The sequence below is a fragment of the Carya illinoinensis genome, chromosome 12 (assembly GCF_018687715.1).
Source record: "Carya illinoinensis cultivar Pawnee chromosome 12, C.illinoinensisPawnee_v1, whole genome shotgun sequence".
NCBI lineage: Eukaryota > Viridiplantae > Streptophyta > Magnoliopsida > Fagales > Juglandaceae > Carya > Carya illinoinensis.
In genome coordinates, this window is record NC_056763.1 from 25,137,264 (window position 1) to 25,164,507 (window position 27,244).

General features: G+C 33.9%; 2 protein-coding genes across 3 annotated transcripts; one reads left to right on the top strand and one right to left on the bottom strand.

Annotated features, from left to right (window-relative positions):
• The first annotated feature begins 10,018 nt into the window (after nucleotides 1-10,018).
• Nucleotides 10,019-12,294, top strand: LOC122290032 (cytochrome P450 78A9-like). Its single transcript, XM_043097547.1, has 2 exons — nucleotides 10,019-11,062; nucleotides 11,349-12,294. Exons 1-2 carry the CDS (start codon nucleotides 10,097-10,099, stop codon nucleotides 11,967-11,969), a joined length of 1,587 nt encoding a protein of 528 aa, XP_042953481.1. The 5' UTR covers nucleotides 10,019-10,096; the 3' UTR covers nucleotides 11,970-12,294.
• Nucleotides 12,295-22,850: 10,556 nt separating this feature from the next.
• LOC122290250 (methionine gamma-lyase-like) lies at nucleotides 22,851-25,581 on the bottom strand. Of its 2 annotated transcripts, none has more exons than XM_043097855.1 (2): nucleotides 24,702-25,581; nucleotides 22,851-23,658 (listed from the first exon to the last, which is right to left on the bottom strand). In XM_043097855.1, exons 1-2 carry the CDS (start codon nucleotides 25,477-25,479, stop codon nucleotides 23,102-23,104), a joined length of 1,335 nt encoding a protein of 444 aa, XP_042953789.1. In that variant the 5' UTR covers nucleotides 25,480-25,581; the 3' UTR covers nucleotides 22,851-23,101. The 2 variants fall into 2 exon arrangements, with proteins under 2 accessions (XP_042953789.1, XP_042953788.1); XM_043097854.1 differs by having other exon boundaries at nucleotides 22,851-23,679; nucleotides 24,702-25,577.
• Between the last annotated feature and the right edge of the window lie 1,663 nt (nucleotides 25,582-27,244).

Here is a 27,244-nt window from a genome sequence, read left to right on the forward strand (position 1 = left end):
CTACTTGTATTACTTAGAAAAAAAACACAAAGAGATCATAGGCTCAAACTATACTCTCTGTTTTTTATATACATTTGAGGAGCGGAATTTCGAACTCCAGACCTCCATTTTTTAAGATGGAGATAATATCAATCAGGTCACAGCTCTCTGACAAAGACTCAAACTATACTCACTAACTAGCACTAGCCAGGCTGTTGCCCTAATAAGAAATACATTCAACTATATATATACTAGATCATGAGCTCTTTATATAATATAATATTATATATACATATATATATATTAGCAACAGTAACATCATGGGGCTGATATCTTTTTGAACTCTGAAAGCTTTATCCAACTTGTGACTAAGCTGGTTTTGTACATATATTAGGAAATGGAGATCACCTAATCAACTTGCAGTGCATAATACAAAATGATAAAGCAGTGTCCAACTTTACATGCAGTTTTTATTTATTTATTTATATCAAAAGAAAATGATCTCCTTCCCTTTTGGAGAGAGCCAGCTGTTTCCTCAAGCAACAAATTTGATTTTATTTGGATGGGGCCCAACACTAGTGCCATTAAATACAAAAAACACACAAAAGAAGACCATGAATGAAATATATACATGATGATCAGTGTACTGGGTTCCTTCTCTGAAGCTTCTCTCTCTCTCTCTCTCTCTCTCTCTCTCTCTCTCTCTAAAATGACAATGGAAGATGTCAATATCAAGACCATGATCACCTATTTCTTAATCTTAAATTATTGGCTTTTGTTGATTTTATTTCAATTGAATGTAATATATATATTCACTCACGCATGGATCGTATAGTGCTGTTCCTAATCATTTAAAAGCTGAAGCAGATATATTCTTTTTTCATGATCTGCTTTGTCTTTGGAATTGATTTCGCAATCGGTATATACCGCACTCTCTCCATTTCTACTCTTATCTCCTGTTTCTTTCCCAATGTCTAATTACTGGAACCCTAAACAAACAGAAAAATAAAATAAAAGAAAAACCCTTTTTTTAACCAATAACCAGTCTTAGAATTGAATATTTTCAAAGAATATTTGAAAACATTTATTCCAAGTGTATGATAAGACCATGCAAATCAAACACAGGAGCTATACATATCAGATTGGACAATGCATGACCAGGCTGATCAGTTGGATATATAAGTTTGTAATATTGGAGAATATATAGAAGCATATATAGCCATTGTATCCTGATCAAAAATTGTTTTTCTATCTGCTCAATCCCAGTTGCTGGTAAAGCCATGCATATATCTTAGTCTTCAGCTTCATTTCTTACATAATATCATGCAAGAAACATACGGGATTTTTTTTGGATTACAAGTACCATTATAATCAATCCCACTTTCCCAAAAAACATTATTTATAAGATCTTATGCGTTTTGATCGGAAAAAGGCAACCCCAAAAGCAAAAGTTAGAAATACGCACGAATCATGAATGAATTTAGCATGGAATATATGCTGCCCAAATTGATGAAAGGTTGAAAACTTATAGAAGAATTGCCCTTAAGATATATGTAAATGCTTGATTAATTAATTTCTTCATGCGCATGCAACTTCCTTGGAAAAAATCAAGATCATGATTTTGAAAAGGATGTAATGAATAAGTACTACTATAGGATCAAGATCGACCATGTATGTGAATATATGCGCCATGCCACACGATTTTTTTAAGGTCCTTAATTAGCTAGGGTCTAACATGGTAGTTGAGTTGTCGCCATTTTTCTAGATAATATATGTTTTTACCCTCATGGAATTTTTTTTACCGGCATCCAGTATTGACCAAATAATGATTATCCATTTTGAACAAAAAAAAAAAAGGAAATATTAAGATAATAAAATAACTAGGCCAATGCTTTTTTCATGGCACTACTATACCCTTAGGCCAGGCCTAATGATATCCTTCCCCATTCGTCAAAGGAGTCATTCCAGTTTCCCACAAAGGTAATATCAATCTTCTGGATGGCATTCGTAGATAAATATGTTTATTTCTGCCCTTGACCGTGGTGGGTCAAAGTTAAGTTTTGAATATCGTTTTAATGGTCATTTCGGTTAAAGCATTAAAATAAAATATTTCAATACTAATATCATTTCAGGATAGTTTATATATAATAAATTAATTATATATGTATAAATTATATTTAAAATAGTATCAATGCAAATTTTAAAAAGTTAAAACACATATTTATAAAACTTAATAATACTTCTAAACTCTCAATCCAACTATTTAAAAAAATAATTCCTCATCTTCATTGCAAAAAGAGGAGTAGGATTTGATTATTAGTCCTCGAGAAAATTGGGATTAAAAAAAGTTAAGAAAATAGTTTTCAGATGCGAAAATTTAAGTGAAAATTATGAAAAAATCAGAATTTTTACATAAATTACAAAAATTCACAAATTTCGATCAGTATTAATCGAAATGCACAGGTATGACCAATATACGAAGCAAATGCATTTCCTATACCGGTCACTATTCCTATATGAGAAATACCAGCTGGTGCTTTAATTTTTAATTTATTATTATTATTATTATTTAAAAAGTTTAAATAATAATTTAAATTTAAAACTTTGGTTCAAAGACTTTAGAATGAATTAATTGATCCTTCCTTATAAATAGGAAAATGCTAGCGTGCCCGTATTATTATTTTGTTTTTTTATTTAATGGTTAAGAAAGTAAATATTAGTGTATTGATATATATTTTTTATTTTTTAAAAACATTTAAATATGTTAAAAAAATGTGGAAAGGAAAAAGGAAAAAAAAAAAAAATAGCATTTAGCATATGGGGCACGCTAGGAGGTAGAGCAGCTGGCATTACCCTTATAAATATTATAAAGACTTGCCATATATTATATTTTCATCTCACTCTCATCACATTAATTATAATAAGAATATAAAATTATCTATTATTATCAAATCAAAATTCTAAATTTTTTTCAAAATAATTAATTCAAAAAGTAATGGCCGATGATGTCTCACGATAAGAGTTTCATATATATATATATATATATATATAAATTAAAAGCCTTATTCGATCGCCATCAAAAACCAACTTCATTAATTATCACTTCCATGAATTTAGTATTTTTTTTTTCTCGAATTTCTAGTGGTCCTAGCATGCAACATGGAGTGATATGCCATAAGCAAGTTGTTTTGTCACCAACAATTTAATATGTCGAATTATGAAGAAAATGACAGTACTGGAGAGGAGATAGATGTTAACATTTCATGCATATGGTGGGAAACTTTAACCTTAATTTCAAATTGAACATAATTAAATCACTGAAACAATCTTTTTCCGAATCAAATCTTTTGGAGAAAAAAATAATAATAATAAGCATATAAATCCTCATCAATTTGATCGATCCATGTTAATTCATCAGACTTATTATTCAAAAAGATAGTGCTCCCCCGTAAATTAAGTTAAACATATATAGTACTTTCACACCAATTAACAACTTAATCAAGGTTCCCGATTGAGTTAATTACACCGTACAATTGGCGTGCATTCGACACTGTCAAAGTGCGAAAATACCCGCCAATTTTCCAACATATCATATCTCAATCATCAAGAAAGCAAAAGAGGAAAAAAGAAAATCAGTACAAACATGAGTTCTGATGACGATTCTTTTTCTCTTTGTACCATTTATTCTATAAGCAACATCAAGTAAAAAATAAATAAATTTCTGGATTCATCTATATATAATATTGTTATATCATCAGGTTTAACCTTTTTTAAGCGTATATTATTAATATAAAAGATATAAGCCTAAATGTTTCATCGGAAATGCAACAATTAAGAATATTACAAATTGCATGGAGATTAGGGATTAATGCAAGGGTGCGGCATGTGAGTTTGATGTTCAGGACATAATGAATAAATGAAGTACAACCTATCGAAAATGGTAGATTGACTGTTGGAGAGCATAATTCTTCATGGAAGCTTGCTGTATATATGGTGGACATCCAAAATGCATGATTCGTTAGTCTCCCATCAACTCTCCAACAAGAACAAGATCGACTCTCCAAAAAGAGTTATTCTATTTGCAAAATGTAAAACGCACAATTCACAGTACTTAAATAGTAATATTTGATTTGTTAGGTATGTTATCAATCTTTACTGAATTGTAAATAAAATTTTCAAAAGAAAAATCACTTAAAAGAAAGTAGCTTTCATGGAATAATAAAGGAGAAGGCCGGGAAGGTGGTGGGAAGGGAGTGAAAGAAAGAGAAGTTCCTTTCCTAATAATATTTTTCAAAAGGATATTGCTATAGAGGTTTCTTTCATCTTCCCTTTTTACTCTTATCATAGGCAACCGACCCGCCCATTACTCCATCAGATTGATTCATTCAAAAGTAGTGCTCCTTTCTAAACTACTTAATTAAAAGTATATACTTTCACACCAATTGACAGGTAATTAATCAAGGTTACTAGTTTTTAGATCAGTGGCATAACATTATTTAATTAATGTGGAATATCAAAGAGGAGCATTGGGCAACGCACAATCCATCAATGATCAGCAAGCAGATGATGAAATCCAAAAGAAAATTAAGAATTAGACCCACGCACATCCAAGATATATACTTGGAGGACGACCATTATTAATATAAATATTAATGAAACTATATATCATAATTATTATCAGTTAAACCAGAAATTTTCTGAATTTCATATAAATATATATACACACACACACACACAGATATGATGAATATAATTATCAATTTGTGCACTGTTTTATATATGGTCGTTGAAAGATGACGCACACTACTAAGGGATTTCTGCAAATTAAATTGCAAGGTCGCCATGCATGAAACAAGAATGAAGCTCTCCTTAAAAGAAATATTCAATCATGTTCGAGTACTTTTAAAATGGCGTCAAAGCTCTTTGATCAAACACTTGGTACTGTATAGATATTAGATACAATGTGTGTGGACGTGGATTTTAGTAGTTTTAAAACATGCACCATCGGAATATTGTGGGTGGGTAGGTAGCTAGGTAGGTAGCTACTAGCTAGCTTAGCCTAGCACTGTTTTTTTTTTTCCAAATGAAATAAACAATTGTGTATTTTCTCTTGGAATATTATGTTGTGCCAATAAGTCTGAGAAATTAAGGCTTATAGAAATCATGTTGCTCAACCCACAAAACCAATAATCAAATTAAAAACATATGTTTGATTGATCATTCTCAGGTGGCACTAGCTCTTAATTATTTTAGTAAAGATCTTTGGCTGTTTCATGCCAGATGTGCTTTCGGGATTCGTCGATCCATACTATACCTCGATCAATAGAAATTATAAACGTACGTACGTGTTGTTGCAGCTTTTTTTTTTTCTTTTTGATCCTGAGTCGACTCGTATCGATCTTCAGCCCCTTCTTGAAAGGTTCGACCCATATATGCATGCATGCTTTGTGAAAGCTTAATTTGGTGGGCTTAAACAAAGAGAAAAGGCGGGAGGGCGTACGTGTGTAGGCCAGCCATCCGAACATGCATGGTGTCAGCCACCAACATGGATAATAACGTCTCCTGCCCCATGCATATATAATTTTAGCATTAATTAGATCCGAATATATATATTCTCCCTCCAAGGGCCAGCTACTAGCTATCGCCCTCCTGTCATAGGAACATAAACAGCTTTATGTTGGTGGTCGATCGATGGGAATGCATGGCTTGCCTTTCTTAGGAACATAAAGAGCTTTATTTCCTAATTATATTGGGCTTTTTGGTGGGCAGTGCAAAGTCTTATCATGTCAGATTGATGTAAAGTTTACCATATCAAGATCGTACCGCCTCATATATTCTCGAGGGATCTCAACATATATGTTGTATCAATTTCATGTGATTGAAGATAGAGTAGGAGAATCTATACATGTCGGAATAGACATGATAATACAACGACTTTGAGGCCTTTTCTTCATGGACGGGATCGATGAGGGGTCTTGATACAGTGATCGATCTCATGCAATTCTTGAACAATTCGTACGTTATGCCACCTGAGTTTGGAAAGAACCCGAATTATTAGTTTCCTTAGGTCTAATCTCTTGGGAAATGGGAAATTATAAGCCTTTATAGTTCGTACGTTTACTACAAAAAAAAAAACAAGTTTTTGTGACAAATATTTTACAATCAAAATGACTATTTTTTACAAAAATGAGTACATTTTTAATCGAAAATAATCATTTTAGTTAGAAAATATTGATTACAAATATCCATTTTTTTTACAGTATCCTTATAATTAGTGTAAAAAGAATGAAAATTTGTGGTCATTTCATCTGGTCAGGGTACGAAGGTACTCACAGATCTGTCGTAATTTGAGTCATCGTGTAGCAATTAAGGAGCTATTTGAACGGCCAACGTCATTGTCGCACATAATTAGCTAGGAATGATTAAAAACGACCAAGTGCTAATTATATTTTAAAATCAGATTTGTGCCTTGAATCATTTCAAAAATGGATCATAAAGACATTATTGATGGAGTATTAGATCAGGCTACTCCAGGAATTAAGGTCTTCAAGTAGAATCATTTGCTATACGAACAGGATTAATAAATAACAAGTACGATAACTTCAGCTGCCAACATGCACAAATTAAAGCATCGGTTTGACTGGATAAGGATCAATGAATTAGTTGAACATCTAAATTCACCCTTGTTAATTAGGGCAAGATGTTGGATCAGTGATATATGCAATGTGAACCCGGCTTTAACTAATTGAAACATGCGCGAGAACATTATGTACATGATAAAGTTCATGTTTAATTAAATAGAAACTCTATGATGTGTTTGGGTAGCTATATTTGGAGAAAAGTACTTGGATTATATGATGAAAGTTGTAAACTGTGTTCACGCTGGGGAGTTATTGTACGTCTATCTTTGGCCTCTATGATAGAATCAGTCGGGGGCCTAAGATCATGTAGCAATTTATCCCATGGCAGATTTCAGTAGTTTGAGTCTATTGATTTCAAACTCGATCTTGAACTTAGCTGATACAAAGGTATATGGATTTAAGTCTTTAAAATCACAATTAAGTTCTATATTTTGATCATTTGTTAAATTGGGATTATTTGAACTTATAAATATCCAATTAAATAATAAAAACAAAAAGAGACTCGAAATCATGACATCAATTTGAAATCATAATTAAAATACAAATTTAAATTCAAATTCTTTTATAAAAACGCAATTTTAATGAGTTAATGCAAAGCTTTTCTAGGGAGGAATACTTATCCTCCTCCTACGCACTAACCTTTGCTAGATCATGTCCATATCACTTGATCTCTTTCTCCTTTTAACTACTGATCAAATCTTTCACTCCCCCCTTTTCATGATCATGTCCCAACAAAGTCTAGGAGGAATCCACCAATCTTTGGTGATATGAATCCACTCGTTACCACATTTTAGTTTATTCTACTTTGTTGATTATCCTTTCCTGATTACTGTAAACAAAGATATCTTTGTTCTTTCATATAAGAGGAACACAACCAACTAATTATTCTTCACTCACTGAATCAACTTACTTTTACCTTACTAATTAATCCAGATTTTGTACACGATGCTCATGAATGCTTTTGGATATATTCATGCTATCCATAAATGCGCGATAAGTGTTGAATATTTAACTCAAAAGGTTTACTAACAGATCTTTTCATTCACGTTCATCTAAAAGGCATTACATGACCTTTTATCTCGACATGTTTGATCATGTATATAATTTCTTTGTCAGTGATGAGATTGAACTTTCAATTGTATTGTGTGTTTGATTAGTAGATATAAAAGATTGCTCTGAGAGGAAAACAAAAGAGTAATTCTGCAAATAACCATGCGTGCCAAATGGCATTATAAGAATGTGACATGATAACCGATATCGACATTATGAACGTCTAGGACTAGTCATGGGATTCCAAAGAGACCCACCTGAATTACAAGATAACGAATGGGGACCCAACTTGGATGGGCATCATCCTCAATTTTGGACTATCCTATGGCGTTTTATGTTGTCCTATGATTATGCTATGACAATTATGCCCTAAACACAAGAGGCCACATTATTTAAGCCAAGGCTATTCTGAAACGTCAGCCTCTCCACAAATTCGAAGATCTAGCGCCCCCAGGAGCTTTGGTCTTGACAAAAAAAAAAAAAAAAAAGACCATTTCACAACATGGATGGAAAGCAGATAGGCGGGGCCCGCGTGGGATCTCGCTACCTTCGCGCTGTGGTCATGGCCCATGGTACCTGACGGCTACAATCTGCCAGAAATCCATGCGCGATTTTAAGTACCGAGTGAAGGACACGATAGCATCGCCCCAGGCCTTCTGTCCGGGACGCGTGTGCACATCACACCGAAGTTGTGTCCCGCTGTTTTAGATTTTTCCTGCTTTCGCTTTAAACTCGTAACGTAAGAAGCGAAGAGAAATTAATTTTAAATTTATAAAGAAGGAAAACAATAAAAAACGAGAGAAAGGCTTCTTGTCTTTTAGGAAAGAGTTAGAACACTCTCGAATTGAAATGCGTGTTTGTCAACTCCTACCACACGAACCACGTATCACATACCACATATTATTTATCTTTTTTTTTTTTTAAATATATGTATATATACATATATAAAATTAAGTATTTCCGAAAACTTCTGATGGTATTTTTGATAATTTTGTCACGTCGAGACTTGTCGTATAGAGAAAAAACTGGTCTAGGTCAAGAAGAAAAAGCCTGATAAACTTCACTGTAATTGTTGTAGCATAATCGCAAAATTTGTCGTTTCTTTTAACTTATAATTTTATAATTTATTTGACTTTTTACAAATATAATGTATTTCTCATTTCCCTTTTCAACGATTAGCAGAAAATTTAGTTAGAATACAAACAAGACGATATCGTTATTGACGGTTAAAGTAATTCTCATTGGTAGTTTGATTTTTCTATTTATAACGTCCTATTTCTTAACTTAAATTCAAGTTTTCGCTTGTTTTACATTTTTGCTCTCAAATCCTCACGGAGATAATGGTTTCTTAACTCTCTATTAACCCGACTATATATTTATTGATTCAATATACGTATCTCATGACTAAATTGTATTTTGAAATAATATAATATGAAGAATATAATTAAAAATGATAAATATACTTTTAAGAAATTAATTAATTAGTTATAAAAATATCTTAAAATATCTCTAGCTACTGTAGGATGGTATTGCTGGCATCACCCCCATATCGTCATCCCCACTATATGGTTCTAAATTTTTCTTTCTTATGAGTGTTGATTAATTTACTTGTATATCATCTTAATATGGTGTGATTTATATAAAAAGTTATGTTACATATAATTATTTTTATAAATTTTTTACGTACTTTATTAATATAATTGGTCAAAACAAATATTTTATATTTAAAAAAGTAATACAGTCGATTATATGAATGAAATTCATAAAAAAAATACATAAAAATAATTACATATAAAATTTTTGATATTTTTATAATCTCTCGCTTAGTTGTGCTACTAATTAATTGACATTTCGTCTTCCTATTTGTCCAGTTGGACCTTGTACTTCAGAAATAATTAAGAATCTACATCATTCAAGATTTTATATATAAGTTTTGCTACATACAAGTAAAGTCGCATATTAATTTACGTATCAATACTATTTTTTCATATTTAAATTTGAAATTAATATTGTTTTCAATAAAATCTATTTTTTATCCAATTATAATAAATTAATACACATATTAATATATAATTGTGCTTGCAATTAAATTTTTTATTTCTATATATAATTATTGCATATATTGGCCGTTCCCTCGTCAAAGAGATAAGGTATATGCCACGCGTTTTAAATAAGCGTGAGGACTAGAGACCACTTCCTTTCCGTTACATATAGGCGGGGCGGCGCACGCCGTTATTTCCATAACTGCCAGATCTTTTTCCGTTATACGATCAAAAAAACAAACACATAATAAATTTAACGTTTAAAATCCCGAACCCCGCACGCTCTATATAAACCGAACGCCTACTTCATGGTTTATCCCAAATAAGGAAACCCACACATATTTTTGGCCCCGTGTTAGCTAGCCTCTGTCTCTAATTTCCACCATGGAAACACAGGTAGATACCTTGTGGGTTTTCGTACTCGCTTCCAAATGCAAAGCTTTCTCTTCTCAAAACACCATTTTTCTCTTCGTTTTTCTCTGCGTGGCTTGGCTGTGCTCGGCTCTGTGGTACTGGGCTTATCCCGGAGGTCCTGCATGGGGGCGGTATTGGTGGAAAATATCAAACAAGACCATGCCGAAGCCAATACCAGGGCCACGAGGGTTCCCTGTGCTGGGAAGCATGAACCTTATGGCTAACCTGGCTCACCAGAAGCTCGCTGCAGCTGCAGAGTGGTTCGGGGCTAAGCGGCTGATGGCTTTTAGTCTCGGTGAAACCCGCTTCATCGTGACGTGCAACCCTGATGTAGCTAAAGAGATCCTCAACAGCTCCGTCTTCGCGGATCGTCCGGTGAAAGAATCTGCGTACAGCCTAATGTTCAATAAAGCGATAGGCTTCGCTCCTTACGGAGTTTACTGGCGAACACTGAGGAGAATCGCCGCCAATCATCTCTTCTGCCCCAAACAAATCAACGCTTCTGAGACTCAGAGGTCCGGAATCGCTGCTCAAATGGTGTCCACGATGGCATGTCGTTCTGGAGAGTTCTCTGTCCGCGATATACTGAAGCGAGCTTCGCTCAACAACATGATGTGCTCGGTGTTCGGACGAAACTATGACCTCGAGCCATCGGACAGCGAAAGCGACGAACTGGGTCACCTCGTGCAAGAAGGTTACGAGCTGTTAGGAAAACTCAACTGGTCCGACCACCTTCCATGGCTTTCAGGTCTTGACCTTCAGAAAATCAGGTTCAGATGCTCCAAACTGAACCCTAAAGTGAAGCGGTTCGTGAACCGGATTATCCAAGAACATAGAACCCAAACTGGCCAAAGAAACCATGATTTTGTGGACGTTCTTCTCTCTCTTCAAGGGCCTGATAAATTATCTGACAACGATATGGTCGCCGTGCTGTGGGTAAGCAAAAAACTTATTACACAAACTAACATGAAACACTCGTATACGACTCTGTCTGCACATTTTCTATTCCCTATAAAAAATCATGTTTGGTTTCTGAGAAAAAGAAAAGGAGGATAAACGAATTAATGATCAAACGTTTTGGAATCTACAACAGTGTTGGCCGTGTGGCTCTTTTGTACGGAGTACTTAAGATTCACTCACACAGATTAAGAGACATTATAATCTTTTGAATAATGCTCATTAATCCTTTTCTTAATTGTGTTTTTTCTATATATTAATACAGGAGATGATATTCAGAGGAACGGATACTGTGGCGGTTTTGATAGAGTGGATACTGGCGAGGATGGTACTCCACCCTGATATCCAATCGAAAGTGCAAGATGAGCTCGACCAAGTCGTCGGAAGATCACGCCCGTTGAAGGAATCGGATATCCAATCGATGGTTTACCTGCCGGCGGTGGTGAAGGAAGTTCTGAGGCTCCACCCACCAGGGCCACTCCTTTCGTGGGCCCGCCTGGCCATCACGGATACTACAGTAGATGGATATGACGTACCTCAGGGGACCACGGCAATGGTTAACATGTGGGCCATCACGAGGGACCCATGTGTATGGCAGGACCCACTCCAGTTCAAGCCAGAGAGGTTCGTGTGCAAGGATGCAGCTGACGTACTTGACTCTGTTCTGGGGTCCGACCTCAGGCTGGCGCCATTCGGATCTGGTCGTAGGTCATGCCCCGGGAAGGCATTGGGTCTGACCACGGTGACCTTCTGGGTGGCAACTTTGTTGCATGAATTCGAGTGGGCACAATCGGATCGCAACCCGGTGGATCTCTCCGAGGTGCTGAAGCTTTCATGTGAAATGGCAAGCCCTCTTACCGTGCAACTGAAACCAAGGCGCAGATAAAGAAAGCCAAACGCAAACGTTGGACAGATCTAATTAAGACAGAACTTTATCATGTACATATTAAAATAATAATGGATATATTGGAGTTGGTCGTACTGTTAAATATCTTAAAATATTCCTAAGCTGCAGCCTCCATGTATGGGCTAGTGAGCAGACTTTTAGTTTTTGTTTAGTGCGTGGATGTGTAATATTCTAGTCTGTTTGCTTTCTAGGTATCAACATCGTCACTTCGTTTATATATGTGTGTACTGTGTAATCTCCCAATAAGTTATATGAAAACAACATCTATCTATATAATATGGCTGTGAAAGTGCTACTTCTTATATATATACATGGTACCTTGTCTTGCGTTTTCCTTACTTACTTTCTTCTTTATTTTTTGTCCAACAATTTCAAGGCATGCATGCAACGAGTGAACATCTCCGTAAACTACTAAAGCAATATCTGCTCCTTTCTCAGTTGTGGTTTTAAATCACATACGATTATACTATAAATTGGACTGCAAACAGCTTCTTTTAATTGTTCTCTTTTTCACTTAGTGCATGTTTAGAATTGAGATGAGAAATAAGTTCTATAAGTTTAAAGCATTTTCAAAGTTTACGTTATATTTGTTTAGAAATAAATTAAGAAAAAATACTTTTTGGGGTATAAATGACAATTAATTGACAATCTTTTTATTTTTTAAAAATTATAATCATATTCTTAAAAATTTAAAAGTTGTAATTATTTAAAATTGTATGAGTATTTTTTTTCATTGACAATTTTTTAAAAATTTGAATTACATTTCAGATTACCAGGAAAGATGCGTTTGATGAAAAACATCCTTAAACATGTATTTTTATCTTATTTGAGATCAATTAAAAAGTATATTTTTAATATGTAACGGTCAAATAATCTAATTTTTTCATTAGAGATCAACTTTTAAAACTATTTAAATACTTTTTAAGACTTCTAATACAATTCCAAATAGACCCTTAGTCAAATGTAATCCTTGATTTTTTTTTTTTTTAAGAAAAAATAAGTTGCCTATCTATTTATATATGCATGATGCATGTGTACGTCCTTGTTGCCTCCACATATATTTGGTGTAGGTGGCCCCTTATTGCATCAATTTCTCGAGAAATTGTAGCATCAACCTAGATTAATAAACAATATGCATGATTATGTTTACTTGTTCAATCCTTGCTGAGGACTAACACTCAACATATATAAGTTGTAGATTACTTTTAGGGAAATTTCATTTTATATGATCTCTAAATTACCATTATTACTCTTTCCAATTCATATTATAAACTCTTAATATTTATTTATGTAATGTACACGTGTACAGTCTCTAGCCAAGTATATAAGTTACCAAAAGAATCAACGTGTGCATATTCTTCGCATTTGGTTGAAGTTTGACTCTTTTGGTCGGATGAAAAATAGGACATGCATATATATGACACTATTTCGATAGTTATCATGAGTCGTGTCGACGTGATTGATGAACAAACTTATAAAGAATTAAAATGTACGTGATGGTTGGAGGGTGAAAAACATATTTTTCCCTAATTTGTCATTATACATCTTGACAACTATATATTAAAACCCAACAATTAATTAATGATCTTATGCAGCGAATTAATACTATATTTATAATGAATCATGTACCCATTCATATTCATCTTAATTCTTAAGTCCTACATTCACTTTAAAGAAAGTTGAAATTCATATGAAAAATTCATTTATTTTCAAAATGAATGCGAAGAACTAACGTGCTCTAAAATTGTAAAACTATATAACATAACTCTAATTTTAATATCAAAATGAAATATTGTCTTAGTCGTGTAATCATTTTCTTGAAGGCGTATATAAAATTAGAAGAAGCAGTAGTTTAATTAATTAATTAAATGGGAAGGCCATGGTAAAATGTCATAAAAGAATCCTAGAATATTCGAAGCATCTATAATACACAGGCCATAACTGGTCATGTAACGGTACCTGTCGACTCGTCGAGAGAAACGGACAAATTCATTGTCATTAATTGTGCTAGCTAGCTAGCTCCATAATATTAAATTCTAATCCTTTCGAGGTGGACATATTAATTATAGGAAAACACTAAGATCATTGCTGGCCTAAATTTTTTTTTTTTAATTTTTTTTTTTAATGATTAAGAAATTTTTTTAATATTATTATAATTTTTTTATATTTTTTTAAAATGTTTAAAATTATTAAAAACTAATTTAAAAAAAAAATAAAAAAACAAAAATTTTTTTTTGCCAAACAGTGGCTTCGGGAGCCACCAACAGTGCCTGTAACACCATCCTTAATTATACTGCACTATTACATAAATATATATATATATATATCTTATCAAGGCACTAAAAAGATATTCTTTTTTAATTTAACATAAATTTACTATTTATTAAACATAATTTCTAAATTTAAAGTAATTTAGATGTGCACGGCCAATTTACACGACACGGTGTCTCTTGGAGTGTTGCCTCGTGGAATTCATAAAAAAAGGTAAAAAAATAAATAAATAAATAAAAATAGAAAATCAGTCCTAGCTCAGCCTTCTCTGTATTTAAACCTAACTTCGTTCGGCCTGTTGGTCGAGGTTCAAATATTTTAATCAAACCTGTGTGACTGATTGAGAAAACTAATATATAATAACACCACTAATTGATTTTATTGTGCACGTGTATATGATTTCTCCTCATGGTATTTGAAAAAGATATTATATATATATATATTCATTCTATTATGGACCTCTAACATAGTAGAATAAAATAAAACGATAATGTGATTCATTCAGGTCGGGTCATAATGCGGTCGGGCTATAATCCTCATCGCCTTCTAGGGACTCTACTCCAACAACTTTCTTGCAGTCATTCTCCAATGTAGCCAAATCTTCCCTCTCCTCCGAAATCTCTCCTTCCTCCATACTTAGGAATCATTGTGGATGTCTGATAATTGATTCCACATGCACTCGAACTTGGAATTTCCAAAAGCCACAATTCTAACAATAACATATGCATCAATACCACGTATCAATCCATATATTCACAAAACAACTCAAAAATTACAGCAGTTGCAGTACTCATAAAAACAATCCAAATCTCGTCGGGGATTATACTGACAGAAACATTTATGGCACTCTGAGAGACTTGTTACTCTTCATGCGGTTAAGCTGGTATGGGTCAATCGATACATAGAAATTTTTCACTACGACATCGTTGGATCAAGCTCCACTGTTAGAGCAAGAAAAAGCTCCACTGTTAGAGCAAGAGATGCAATTTTTAGCTCGAAGTGTGACTCTTCCGATTAGGGGTGTACAAGAAACCGGAACACCGGCCGTGACCGACTCAGACCGGCCGCCAGAGGCTGGAACCGGCCGAAACCGTCAAGGAACCGGTCGGCGGTCGGCAGCGTTTTAGCAAAACCGCCTATCGTCGGTTCGGTCGCGGTTTGAGGCCGGCTCAAACCGCTGAACCGGCCGATGTAATATTCCTTTTTTTTTTTTTTATTTTATCAATATAAAACGACACCGTTCCACTTAAGTTTAAGTAGAACGGCGTCGTTTTACTTTTAGGTCTGTGTTTTACACACAGATTAAACGACGCCGTTTGTTATTAAACCAAACGGCGTCGTTTTGTTTATAAGGTGAGTAAAAAAAATTAGAACGGCACCAGACGGCGCCGTTTAGATATAACCCATCAGTCCCATCGTCTTCTTCCTTTTTCCTTTCCGTTTCTGCGTTTATAACCCTCTCTCTCTCCTCTGCAGCTCTCTCTCTCTACTCTCTCAGACGAACGACGCCGCGGGAGGGAAACCGAGAACCGACCGTAAACCGCCAGAGAACCGCCGTAGTCGATACGGCCGGTTGTTCTCCTCCCCGTCGACCGGTTACGGTCGGTCCGTCCACCGTTTTCCCTCTCATCGGTCGGCGGCGGTTCTGCCCAAAAACCGCGCCGAAGGGGTCGGTTTTCACCCCTACTTCCAATGCACCATCGATGCGAATCTCAGCTTGAAGTGTGACTCTTCTAATGCAAAATTGATGTGAGTCTTTGTTACTGTGTAACTAGCCTCTAGATCTCCAGATCAATCAAACAAGAAAAATCCAAATAGATCTAATTTTGGCAAAGGGAACCTGGAGACCTAATAGTAATTGAATTTACATTACGGGAAGAACTATTCTGGCCTGAGACTTGTTGCATTTAAAATCTAGATTTGGCGAAAGACGCACTCAGACCCAACAGTAATGGAAACCCAGTGGAGCAAGGGGATCTAAATTTTGAGAGAGTAACGGAAGCGAGAAATGAGAGAGGAGCTTTGCTTTTTCACTTCAATGAATTTTGAGTTGGGTTTAAATATTGTTCGATATTGGTCAGGTTGTTTGGTTGTCAAAATTAGGGCTGAAAATCGGAAGGTCCAGACCAGATAAACTGACTAGACCAGCCACTTTTGGACCAGACCGGTCCGGTCCGGTCCATTTTTCAAGGGACTGAAGGGTTTCGGTCCGGTCTCAGTCCAGGAGTTTTTCACCCCGGATCGGACCGAATAGAAATTAAAATATATATATTATTTATATAATAGTTGTATATAATTATATATAGTATAAAAAATATTAATAGTCTAATATAGACTATAGTTATACTTATACTAATATATAGTTATACTAAATCATTATAACTAATACTTCAACAATAGTTATAGTGACCTATACTAATAGTCTACTATTAGTACTAATATACTATTATATAATTTATATAGTTATACTATTCATGATAAGTTAATAATTAAATCACTAGAAATATAACTATATATATGTAGTATGAATGTATTATCATATTCTTTAATATATAACTATATTATGTAGTACTAGTATATACTAATATATTATAAGAGTTATAGTATAAATATAATATATAAATTATAATATACTAAATCACCATAACAGTATAACTAATACTAATATATAGTTATACTAATAGTCTACTATTATATAGTTAAAATAATCACTATAATTAAAACTAATATATAGCTATACAATATACTTATATAGTTGTACTAATATTATTAGTCTATTATATAGTTTAAGACTCTCAATTCTAATGTAGGCTATATAGTTATAACTAATACTAATATTTATATTAATACTAATAATATAGAATATAGTTATACTAACTAACTGATTCAACATAACTAATATAATATAGCCAAATTGAATTACTAATAGTCTAATACTAATACAATTAAATAGTTATATTAATCATAAATTCATAATAACTAAATCATTATAAGTCTATAACTATATATATATTTAGTATCAATGTATTATTATATTCTTTAATGTATAACTATTAACTATAATATATAATACTAGTATAACCGATCAAAAAAATATATATAGTACTAGTATATATATTAATGTATTAACATATTATAAAGTTATGGTATAAATTATAATATATCATATATTTGTAAATTTATAATAGTATTAGTATAGTTAGCTTAATATGTAATATGTTAGTATTAAATCACTATAACTACATAGAGTATTAGTAATAACAGTATTACTATTATTTAATATAGTATTACATATAGTATTACTATCATTACATATATTTATAGTATTAGTACTAGTATAGTTATTAGTACTAATAGTATTAGTTATTAGTATTACATATAATTAGATATATAGTTATCACTATTACTATTATTACATATAGTTATTAGTTATAATATTATTACTAATAGACTAATAGTATTAACGTATTACTAATATATATATAATAGTATACTATATGTATATATATTAAATCTATCACAATATAATTATATAAGTATTAAATAAAATGTCATTAAATTAAATAAAAAAAAAAGACAACAATAGACTGAATGGACCGGATCGGTCCTAAGGGAGTTCGGTTTGATCAGGTGAAAAACACATGACCGAATTCATCCCCAGTCAAAATTGACATTTACTCAACCCGAATTTAACAGTTTCGACCCAATCGGATTGTGCGGCCCAGCGGGTATTTTGCACGGGCCATTGTTGACAAACAGCTTTAATGCATGCATGGCTGACGCATGATCCTAAAGTTTGTAGTCAACAAATAAAATCTAGATATTTTAAATCTAGATATTTAATGCTAGCCGCAATGAACGGAATTAATAATAATAATAATAATAATATATGGAAAAAGGAACGTATTATTTGAAGGAAAATTCTTTTTATCATCTTCACACTTTACATACTATACTTATTTTAATTTTTTTTTATAATAAATATATAGTGTGTAGATGATAAATAGAATAATTTAATTAGTTTAATAAGAATAAAATGAAATAAAAATAAAAAAAATAAAAAATATTATTTTAATATATAAAATGTGTGGTGTGGTATGATGTATAACATTTCCCTTATTCGAAATATTGTCAAAACAAAATGAAAAGGATAAAAAAGGGCAAAAAACACGGGTGCAGAGAGATCGAGATCGATGCTCGACAAATTAGAGCTGTCAGCACGATCTTGGTACGTACCAGTGTTAGATTGTGGGACGATAGTTGTCTTCTTAAAGACAAGTACAGTTGTGAGTTTGGCATTTTCATTTATTTTACAATATTTATGAGCCTTTCATACATATCTTCCCATCGTTGGAGCTTAGATACGATAATCACTTAACATCGGCAACTAGGTGAATGAACGTGAAACACACGTGGATGGAAAGCAACTAATGGTACTTGTAATGAAAACTCCCATACATAAGAATTTTGTCCACCTTGCCCAACATGTATAGATCGATATTTCTGTCTGTTTGTGTAAGAGGTATCTTTGTTGGGTCCAATTCAAATTTCTCGGCCGGAACATTATAGAAGCTCTTTGGACTCCAATAATCACGTTGTCCTTTTCATGAGCATGCATTTGTCGTAATTGCAATAGCAACCTTGGATCATCGAGTACGTACTCCTCTTTAATTATAACCATTAATGTTTCTGCTGATAATGAGATTGACTAGTACTACTACTGATGCCATGCACGATATATATATACACGCGATCTTCGTAGATTCTTATCCATATATTCACGCTAATCATGTTGTGGTTGCAAATTAAGAAAGATATATATTGGATACAATACTGAGTGCTACATGAAGAAAAATGTTTATTTGTGATCAATTATTCGATCGATACGTACCTACGGAGTAATATATATTGTACACGTAAATAATTATCATCTACGTGCCTTTAATTTAAACCTACCTTCTCAATTTTTGGACCAAAAGCTTGACAGTATTATCATGGCCGACATTGTCACCGTGTCCTTTTAGTCACGTCTCTTTCTCCAATTAATCTTATAATCACCTGGCCATGCATGTCTTTGATATATTACAACAGAGTTTTCTTTACTTTTGTTGCATAATATTCTTTTACTAGTCCTGATTTTTGAAGGAAGCAAACCTGGAATTTAATAGAGATATCCAAGAAATCTTACCATCCAGTACTGTATATTTTGGCCTATTAATTTTCCTGATGTTTGAAGATTATGATCTCCTTTACAGCTACGTATACTGTTTTGCACCACTAATTATCTTGGTCAAAGAGAATATATATTCTATCTCAAAAAAATATGGGTGGAATGGTCGTTGTAGATGAATATATCATGTCTTCATGAGAACTCCATAATCAACAGAGCATCGAGAGGAATCGATGTATTTCCGAACCAAATTTGTGTCTGTGAGATTTAACTTTCTTGAAAGGTACAAGCGAATGATATATGCAATATGCATAAAGACACAGATCTAGAGAGAGAGAGTGAGAGAGAGGATGCCTTGATATAAAGATGAAAATGGTGGAATGATTTATTCATGATCGATTTTGATATGCGAATACTAAAAGCTGTGCCTGTCTTGTGGGTGACCAATATATTGTATGCCCACTTTCAAATGTCTGTCAAATGGCTAATAGTTATTTTGATGGAATATTCAACAGAAATCTTGCTGATCTCGAATAGCCATTTCAAGAACAACAGGGTTTTTTTTTTTTTTTCCTTTTAATTGGAGAATTGGTCAAGATCATGAATTAAAATGGAAAGTGTAATGGAATATACAACAGAAGTTGTGTGCTCACTGAACGATACGATTCCTAATAAGAATGATGGATTTCTAGCCTTTTGTCATGATTTATGTTTCAAAATGGAAAGGAATAAATGCACTGATTCTTTTCCTTTCGTTTGTTTCAATTTTCTGGTGATCTTGGACTCAGTGGAAGAGTCAAGATGCTCTCATTAAGGTGCTTCTGCTTAATTATTTTCTTTAAACCATCAAGTGTTCCTCCCGGCTCCCTCCCACCCAAAAAAGAAAATGTTAAGACTCACATGATATATGCATTTTAATGGAACTGAATTATACAATTTGTAATAAAGGAGGTCCATATATAGTGGGCACCATGTCCCCTCCATATGCTCATAGGTTGTGAACTGGCTTAATTAGAGCCACTTCAAGAACTTTGATGGCGAGCCTTATAAAAAGACCAACGGGCGCCCCGGGGCGGGGGGGGGGGTGGGTTTATATTTAGAGGGACTATTACATAGCCCATTCCCCATTTGGATAAGGCATGCACTTCAAGCATAAAAGTGAAAATCTCTTTCTTAAATATATTGTTCTCTAGTTCTAATATTTAGGTTGTGGGAAATGTGATCGTTGTCCTAGATTTTACCACACGACACATTTCACCATTGACTATGATGGGGGGGAGTGGGTTTTATATTTAGAGGGACTATTACATAGCCCATCCCCCATTTGGATGAGGCATGCACTTCAAGCGTAAAAGTGAAAATCTCTCTCTCAAATATATTTTTCTCTAGTTCTGATATTTAGGTTGTAGAAAATGTGATTGTTGTCCTAGATTTTACCACACAACATATTTCACCATTGACGATGATTTTGGGGGGGGGGGGGGGGGGGGGGGTTTATATTTAGAGGGACTATTACATAGCCCATCCCCCATTTGGATGAGGCATGCACTTCAAGCGTAAAAGTGAAAATCTCTCTCTCCAATATATTTTTCTCTAGTTTTGATATTTAGGTTGTGAAAAATGTGATTGTTGCCCTAGATTTTACCGCACGACACATTTCACCATTGACGATGATGAATTCAGGCAAACAACTAGTGTGAAAAAGTTTATGGAAATATCTAAAATTTACCATTCAAGATAATATCACTTCCGTTGTACTCTGATTTAGAATTTCTAACACAATTTTGAAGAGAATTTAATTAAAGAATTCTTTATTTAAAAAAAGAATGTCTATTTGATCGAGCATGGCACGTCACGTTTCACAATTCATATGTTAAGATCTTTCTAGTTAATAAAGGGTAACCTGGGTCTGTGACCCGTTTAATAATTGAATTGTTCACTTTTAACCAGACGACTGAATAATGGATCATCCGAAATATGTACGAAAAACGTATCAAATTGAACACACATTTCACACTTTCACTATTAGAGGTTAATGGACTCCCTCTCACGTGAATGGACCAAAGACTGGCCCAGAATGCTCTCTGGGCATGCATGGGATTCAGATCCTTCAATGGTCTTTTTTTTTTTTTTTGGGTCCAGCCCAAATTATCGCAGCCAATTTTCTAAGGATATGGCCGCGAGTACAACTTGCATGTGAGAACTTAGATCTCTATTCATTGGGAACAATGAACATGTTCAGATGGGCCTTCAATTTGCTGAACAAAAATACGATCGGTTGCTCGATATAATGGAGCTTAAAGCTTACTACTTTTTCGATTAATATCACGTGAAATTATCATTTATTTTAAAATTTTAAGATGATATTTATAAAAATTAAAAAAGATTATAAATTCTACATATAAATAGATATTGAATTGAAAAAAATTATAAATCTCATGTGTAAGAAGTTTTAAGTTGAGAAGAGTTTAGTAATTTAATAGTTAAGTATTTTGATGTTAGAATAAACTTAAAATTAGACTGAACTGAGTTGATCTTAATTGAGACTTACCTACTGCTTTTTCCAAAGCCTCAATATAATGTAGTGATTAATATAAATAATTAATTATCTTAAAAATTTAAGATGATAAAAAGATGTAGATTTTATTATTTATTTTATATCTTAACGCTCACTCTTATGTGTGGGCTAAACTCCCTTTTAATGAGTGAGCCCAACACGTAAAATATTTAATTAAATAGAATTGAGTATAGATTCAAGATTTGAATTCCGGAACTCTATTATGATACCATCTCAGAGTACCCACAATTTTGATAAAATGCATCACCCAAAATGTGTCCTTGTGGTGTATTTATAAACTATTTACGTACAATATATATATATATATATATGAGATAACTATAGATTCTACATGATATATACCATTAAGGACTAATCATTACTGAACTTCTGGTGTTAGATTAGGACTCCATTACTATTGGCCTTTTATCACCAATGCAGTCTTTATCTTTATCTTATTTTGGTGGTAGACGTGGACTTGGGTTTAAACTCTATTCTTGCATATCAAGAAGATGTAGAGATAGATTTGGACTTGGAGTACTCTTGTCTTGTGCTGTTGATGAACACGGTTCAATAATGCACGATTTAAAACTCTTATTTGAAAATTTTCATTTATCCAACTATTTGAAAATTTTAAGTATAGTCTTTTAAGAGTTCAAACTCAAACCAGTTGTCAGCAATTGTAAAAGGTGAGTTAGATCATGTGTTAATGCATTCATCATCTGAATCTAAGTCGCTGAGTACGTAATGCTATTTACTCACTTTTTTTACAAGAAGTGCATGGCAATATTTACGCTCATCTCTATAATTGTAAATATAATTTCTCTTATAAATAATACCAGTACCGGGCGAGCAGACCATATTCCTTTAACTTTTAAATGCTATCTTTTTATTGCTTTCGAAAATCTTTCTTGCGCACAAACGAAGTTGGGGATCAACCTCCATCATTTGGTTACAATAGATCATGATTAATATAGGCACCAGCAGAATATTACAGTGCTGCTTAACATCCAAGTACAGGCGAAACAAATAGACTATAAGACTCATGCGCGCAAACATTAAAAAACGACCATCAGAATCCTTTAATAATGGAGGAGGGGCAGGAGAAAATGATCAATATTTGTTCGAGGAACCCGAGTTCTGCATTCTGGAAAGCGCCTTCTCGAGTTGGCTCCACTTCTGCTCCAATGTCCCAATATACCCAACGGAAATTCTCACCAACCCTGGTGAAATTCCAGCCAGTTCCTTCTCCTGGGTATTCATCTCACTACTGGTACTACTGCCAGAGCAGGACAGGAGGGTTTCGTAGTATCCCAGGCTAACTGCCATGAACCCAAACTGGGTGCTATTCTGCAGGTAGTGCATCAGCCTGTTAGCCCTTTCCTCGGTCTCCATGTCCACGCAGACGAGCCCTCCGTAGCCATAGTCCTTGTTGGCAAAGGACTTCAAAAGGGTGTGTTGCGGGTGATTTTCAAGCCCCGGGTAGATTACCTTTAGCCCCAGTTTCTTCATCCTCGTGGCGAAAACCAGTGCTCGGTGGCAATGCTCCTTCATTCTCAGGGCTAAGTGAGGAATTCTCTCGGATAGCTCAAATGCAACCTTGGCGTTCATTGTAGGTCCCAAAATCATCAGGGGCCCTTGCTGGAGGTCCATCATGGAGTTCACGAGGCCTGCTGACCCACACACAGCTCCTGTCATTTGTCATTGTAGATATTACAGTCTTAAATTTTTATTGCAACGTCGACACTTGAGGCCGTGATAAAATTCTTGAAAATAGCATATGCAAAAATTATCCACAAGACGTATAAAATGCTGCTTCGTTTCAAATACAAAAATCTTATATGCATTCATTTTTATATATTTTATTAATGTAATTAGTTATATCATATTAAATAAAAATATGCAATTAATCATATTAATAAAATTCATAAATAACATATGAAAATGACTATATATATCAGAATTATTCCAAATATATAACAAACCATTTTCGAGAAAACAAATCAACGCTTCAGCCTTCAACCACTTTCATAATTGAAAATATACCATAGCTGATGATTTTGCCTTCTCATTTACACTTCATAATTTATGTTATTTAAAGCTCACAAGATATTATAGTTCAACCGACATAGACGACCCAAAGTAACCGGAAGTATAACACATCACACCACATATGCCTAATCCACAAGGCACACGTAAACAAAAGCTAGGGATATTAGAACTCTGGACGGTGCTCACATGACCACGGTCATGTGGCCCTAGTCGTACTGGGGAATAACAAATGAAGCTCATCTGCCGCATAAAACAAGCAATAATGGTCTAGTGAAAAAAGTATATATAACACGTGGCATGTTTCGAAGGTGGAACTAGAAGTCTAGATTACATCATTGACCGCGAGTAAATTAAACAATGACGCGAATCCAAAATTCTAATAAAATGATTTTATAATTTAATCCATTATTTAATTTATAAATTTATTCTTATAAAATCATTTTAAAATTAAAGCACTTTTTCCAATAATCTCTTAAATCAATGTCTCATTTTTTAGTGTATTTTTAATTTTTAAAACTTTTATGTATAATTATATTTATATATATATATTTTTAAGCATTAATATGATTAGCTGTATTTTAAAAAAATTAATATGACTAATGACATCAATAACTGTATTTCCAAGTTTAGAAAAGTTGAAAACGAAAAAATGCTTGCTTGCCTGCAATAATGTCGGCCCCACCGCTGATAAACTTGGATATACTGTGGACCACGACGTCGGCGCCGAGCCGAGCCGGCGAGACCACCATGGGAGCAAAGGTGTTGTCGACGACAACCTTGATGCCCTTGTCGTGGGCTATCCGGCAAAGTTCGGGTATGTTGGCGACTTTCAGCGTGGGGTTCGCGATGGACTCGAAGTACAGCACCTTGGTTCGGCCATGAACGATGGCGTTCCTCACAGCCTCCAAATCGTCCACGTCCACGAACGTCGTAGTAATGTTGCATGCCCTGGGGAGGAAGTGGGTCATCAGGGCGTGGGTCCCGCCGTAGAGGGCCGTGGAAGCGAAGACGTGGTCCCCACTGCTGACGAGGTGGAGGAGAACAGAGGAGATGGCGGCCATGCCGCTGGAGGCACAGTAGGCAGCCTCAGTGCCCTCGAGAGCCGCCATTTGACGGCTGAGATTCAACACCGTGGGGTTGAAGTGACGGCTATAGATGAAGAAGTCCCTGTCGGGGCCCAGCTCCCCGGCGAACATGCGGCTCAGCGTCTCCGGCTCCATCACTGTGAAGGTGGCCGAGGCCTCAATGGACATGTTCACCCCTCCGTGCTCTCCGAACTCGTGGCGCGCCGCCGCTAACGCTGCTGCCGGATCCTCCCACGTCGATGCCGAGGACAGCATTTGTTTCTTCACGGTGATGAGATTATCGCCGTCCAAGTGATCGGAATCGGTTCTTTTCTTGTCGGAGAAAGCAAAGGTTTGGTTTTTGGTTTCAGCCATGTGCTCGGGGCTTGGTTGCAAATGTCAATGGCACACGGCTGCGGAGAGATTGAATGGAATGGGGAGGAGGCTTCAGATGTAAAGGTTTAATAAAGAGAGACTGAGAGATCAGCGACAAATTAAAGATTACGGGTCAGAATTAAGTTTTATTTTTTGCTTTAATTGGGACAGACAACCAACGAATTATAATAATAAGGAAAATACTATTTCCACATAAAATGAATTCCGTAGAAATCTTCTATCGAATTGCATTTTATTTTTTAAAATTTTTTTATTTAATGATTAAAGAAGTGTTTTTAATTAAATTTATGATTTTTCTTTATTTTAAAAAAAATGTTTAAATAGTTTTAAAAATGATTAGAAAAAAAGTAAATAAATAAATAAAAATATTGGTTGATAGGTGAGGATCCTATATGGACGTAGCATTGTCCTAATAAAGAATATTAATGCTTAATAAATGTTACATAATAATTTATAATAATATAAATAAATATTGTGAATATAATTTTATGTATCGTGTATTTAAAAAATTTGAGAGCATGAATATGTTTCCTTGAAGACTTGCACTAAGATGTCAATATTGGTTACAATATTTCTACTTTTCAGTAGGAAATTAACAATTTATTTTAAGATTTTTTTTTATTTTTTTTTATTTATTTATTTTTTTTTTTTTTTGCGCTTTCGTGGCCAATTTTGACAGCCTAGAGTCCATATATGGATGCACCGCATTTATGGAAGACAGGAGATGAGATAGAGATCAGAGGCTCTGTATTCATCTTGCATACGGAATGTATGGTGCCCACTCAATGGGGTATATACAGCATGACTGAACTTACGTAGAATTCTCAGCTAGTATTCCTTTCCTATAGTAGAGCAGACAGCTAGACTATTGATGATCTTGAGTATCCTCTGTATTAAAGGTGAGTGTACCCTTTTCAATTCAACAGGACAAAAGACGCACATCAGGAGGACGGTTCGATGATGTATGAACTGGATGATGCATGCACACATCATGATGATCAGTTTGTGGGGATGAGTCCGATGGCTTATGACAGACACACACACACATACATATATATATATATATATATATATATATTGTAAATGTTATCTATACGTTGTCATCATGAAATATGCATATCCAAATGAATAATGATAGCCTTACCACTATCTTATCACTTTTTTATCATTTTTTTTAATTTTTTTATTTTTTTTAAAATTTTTCTTTTATTTAATGATTAAGCAAGTGACTATCATTAAAATTATATATTTTTAAAATTTTTTCTTAATGGCTAAAGATGTTAAAAAAATACTTAAAAGAAAATGATAAAAAAATAAATACACTATAAATGATAAAATAGTAATAAAAGAGTGATAAATGTATCATTACCGTATCCAAATTGTTCTTATCCAAACGAAGGAATATAATATATACCTGTGAAGACAAGCTGGTACGTAATTATAGACTATAAATAAGCTGAAATGGTAAGTACGTATTGGGTTCAAATTCTCTCTTTCACCAATAAGAAATATATACATATATATATATATATAGAGAGAGTGGGAGAGGAATTACTACTAATTAAAAGCCTGATCTTCTCAGTATATATTTATGATCGTATTCTTATTCAAATTTAGGAATCGTTTAGATTAAGAACCATCACATCTTATTATTATAATTTTTTTAAATTTTTACATAAAATATAATAAATATTTTAAATTTTAAAAAATAATATTTTATTCAATATTTATTTAAAATTATCTC

Excerpts from the sequence above, each read along its gene's own strand:
- LOC122290032 (XM_043097547.1), top strand. The coding sequence starts at position 10,097 with ATGGAAACACAGGTAGATACCTTGTGGGTTTTCGTACTCGCTTCCAAA. Across the intron at positions 11,063-11,348 it reads ATATGGTCGCCGTGCTGTGG|GAGATGATATTCAGAGGAAC; the intron begins GTAAGCAAAAAA and ends ATATTAATACAG.
- LOC122290250 (XM_043097854.1), bottom strand. The coding sequence starts at position 25,479 with ATGGCTGAAACCAAAAACCAAACCTTTGCTTTCTCCGACAAGAAAAGA. Across the intron at positions 23,680-24,701 it reads TGGGGCCGACATTATTGCAG|GAGCTGTGTGTGGGTCAGCA; the intron begins GCAAGCAAGCAT and ends GACAAATGACAG.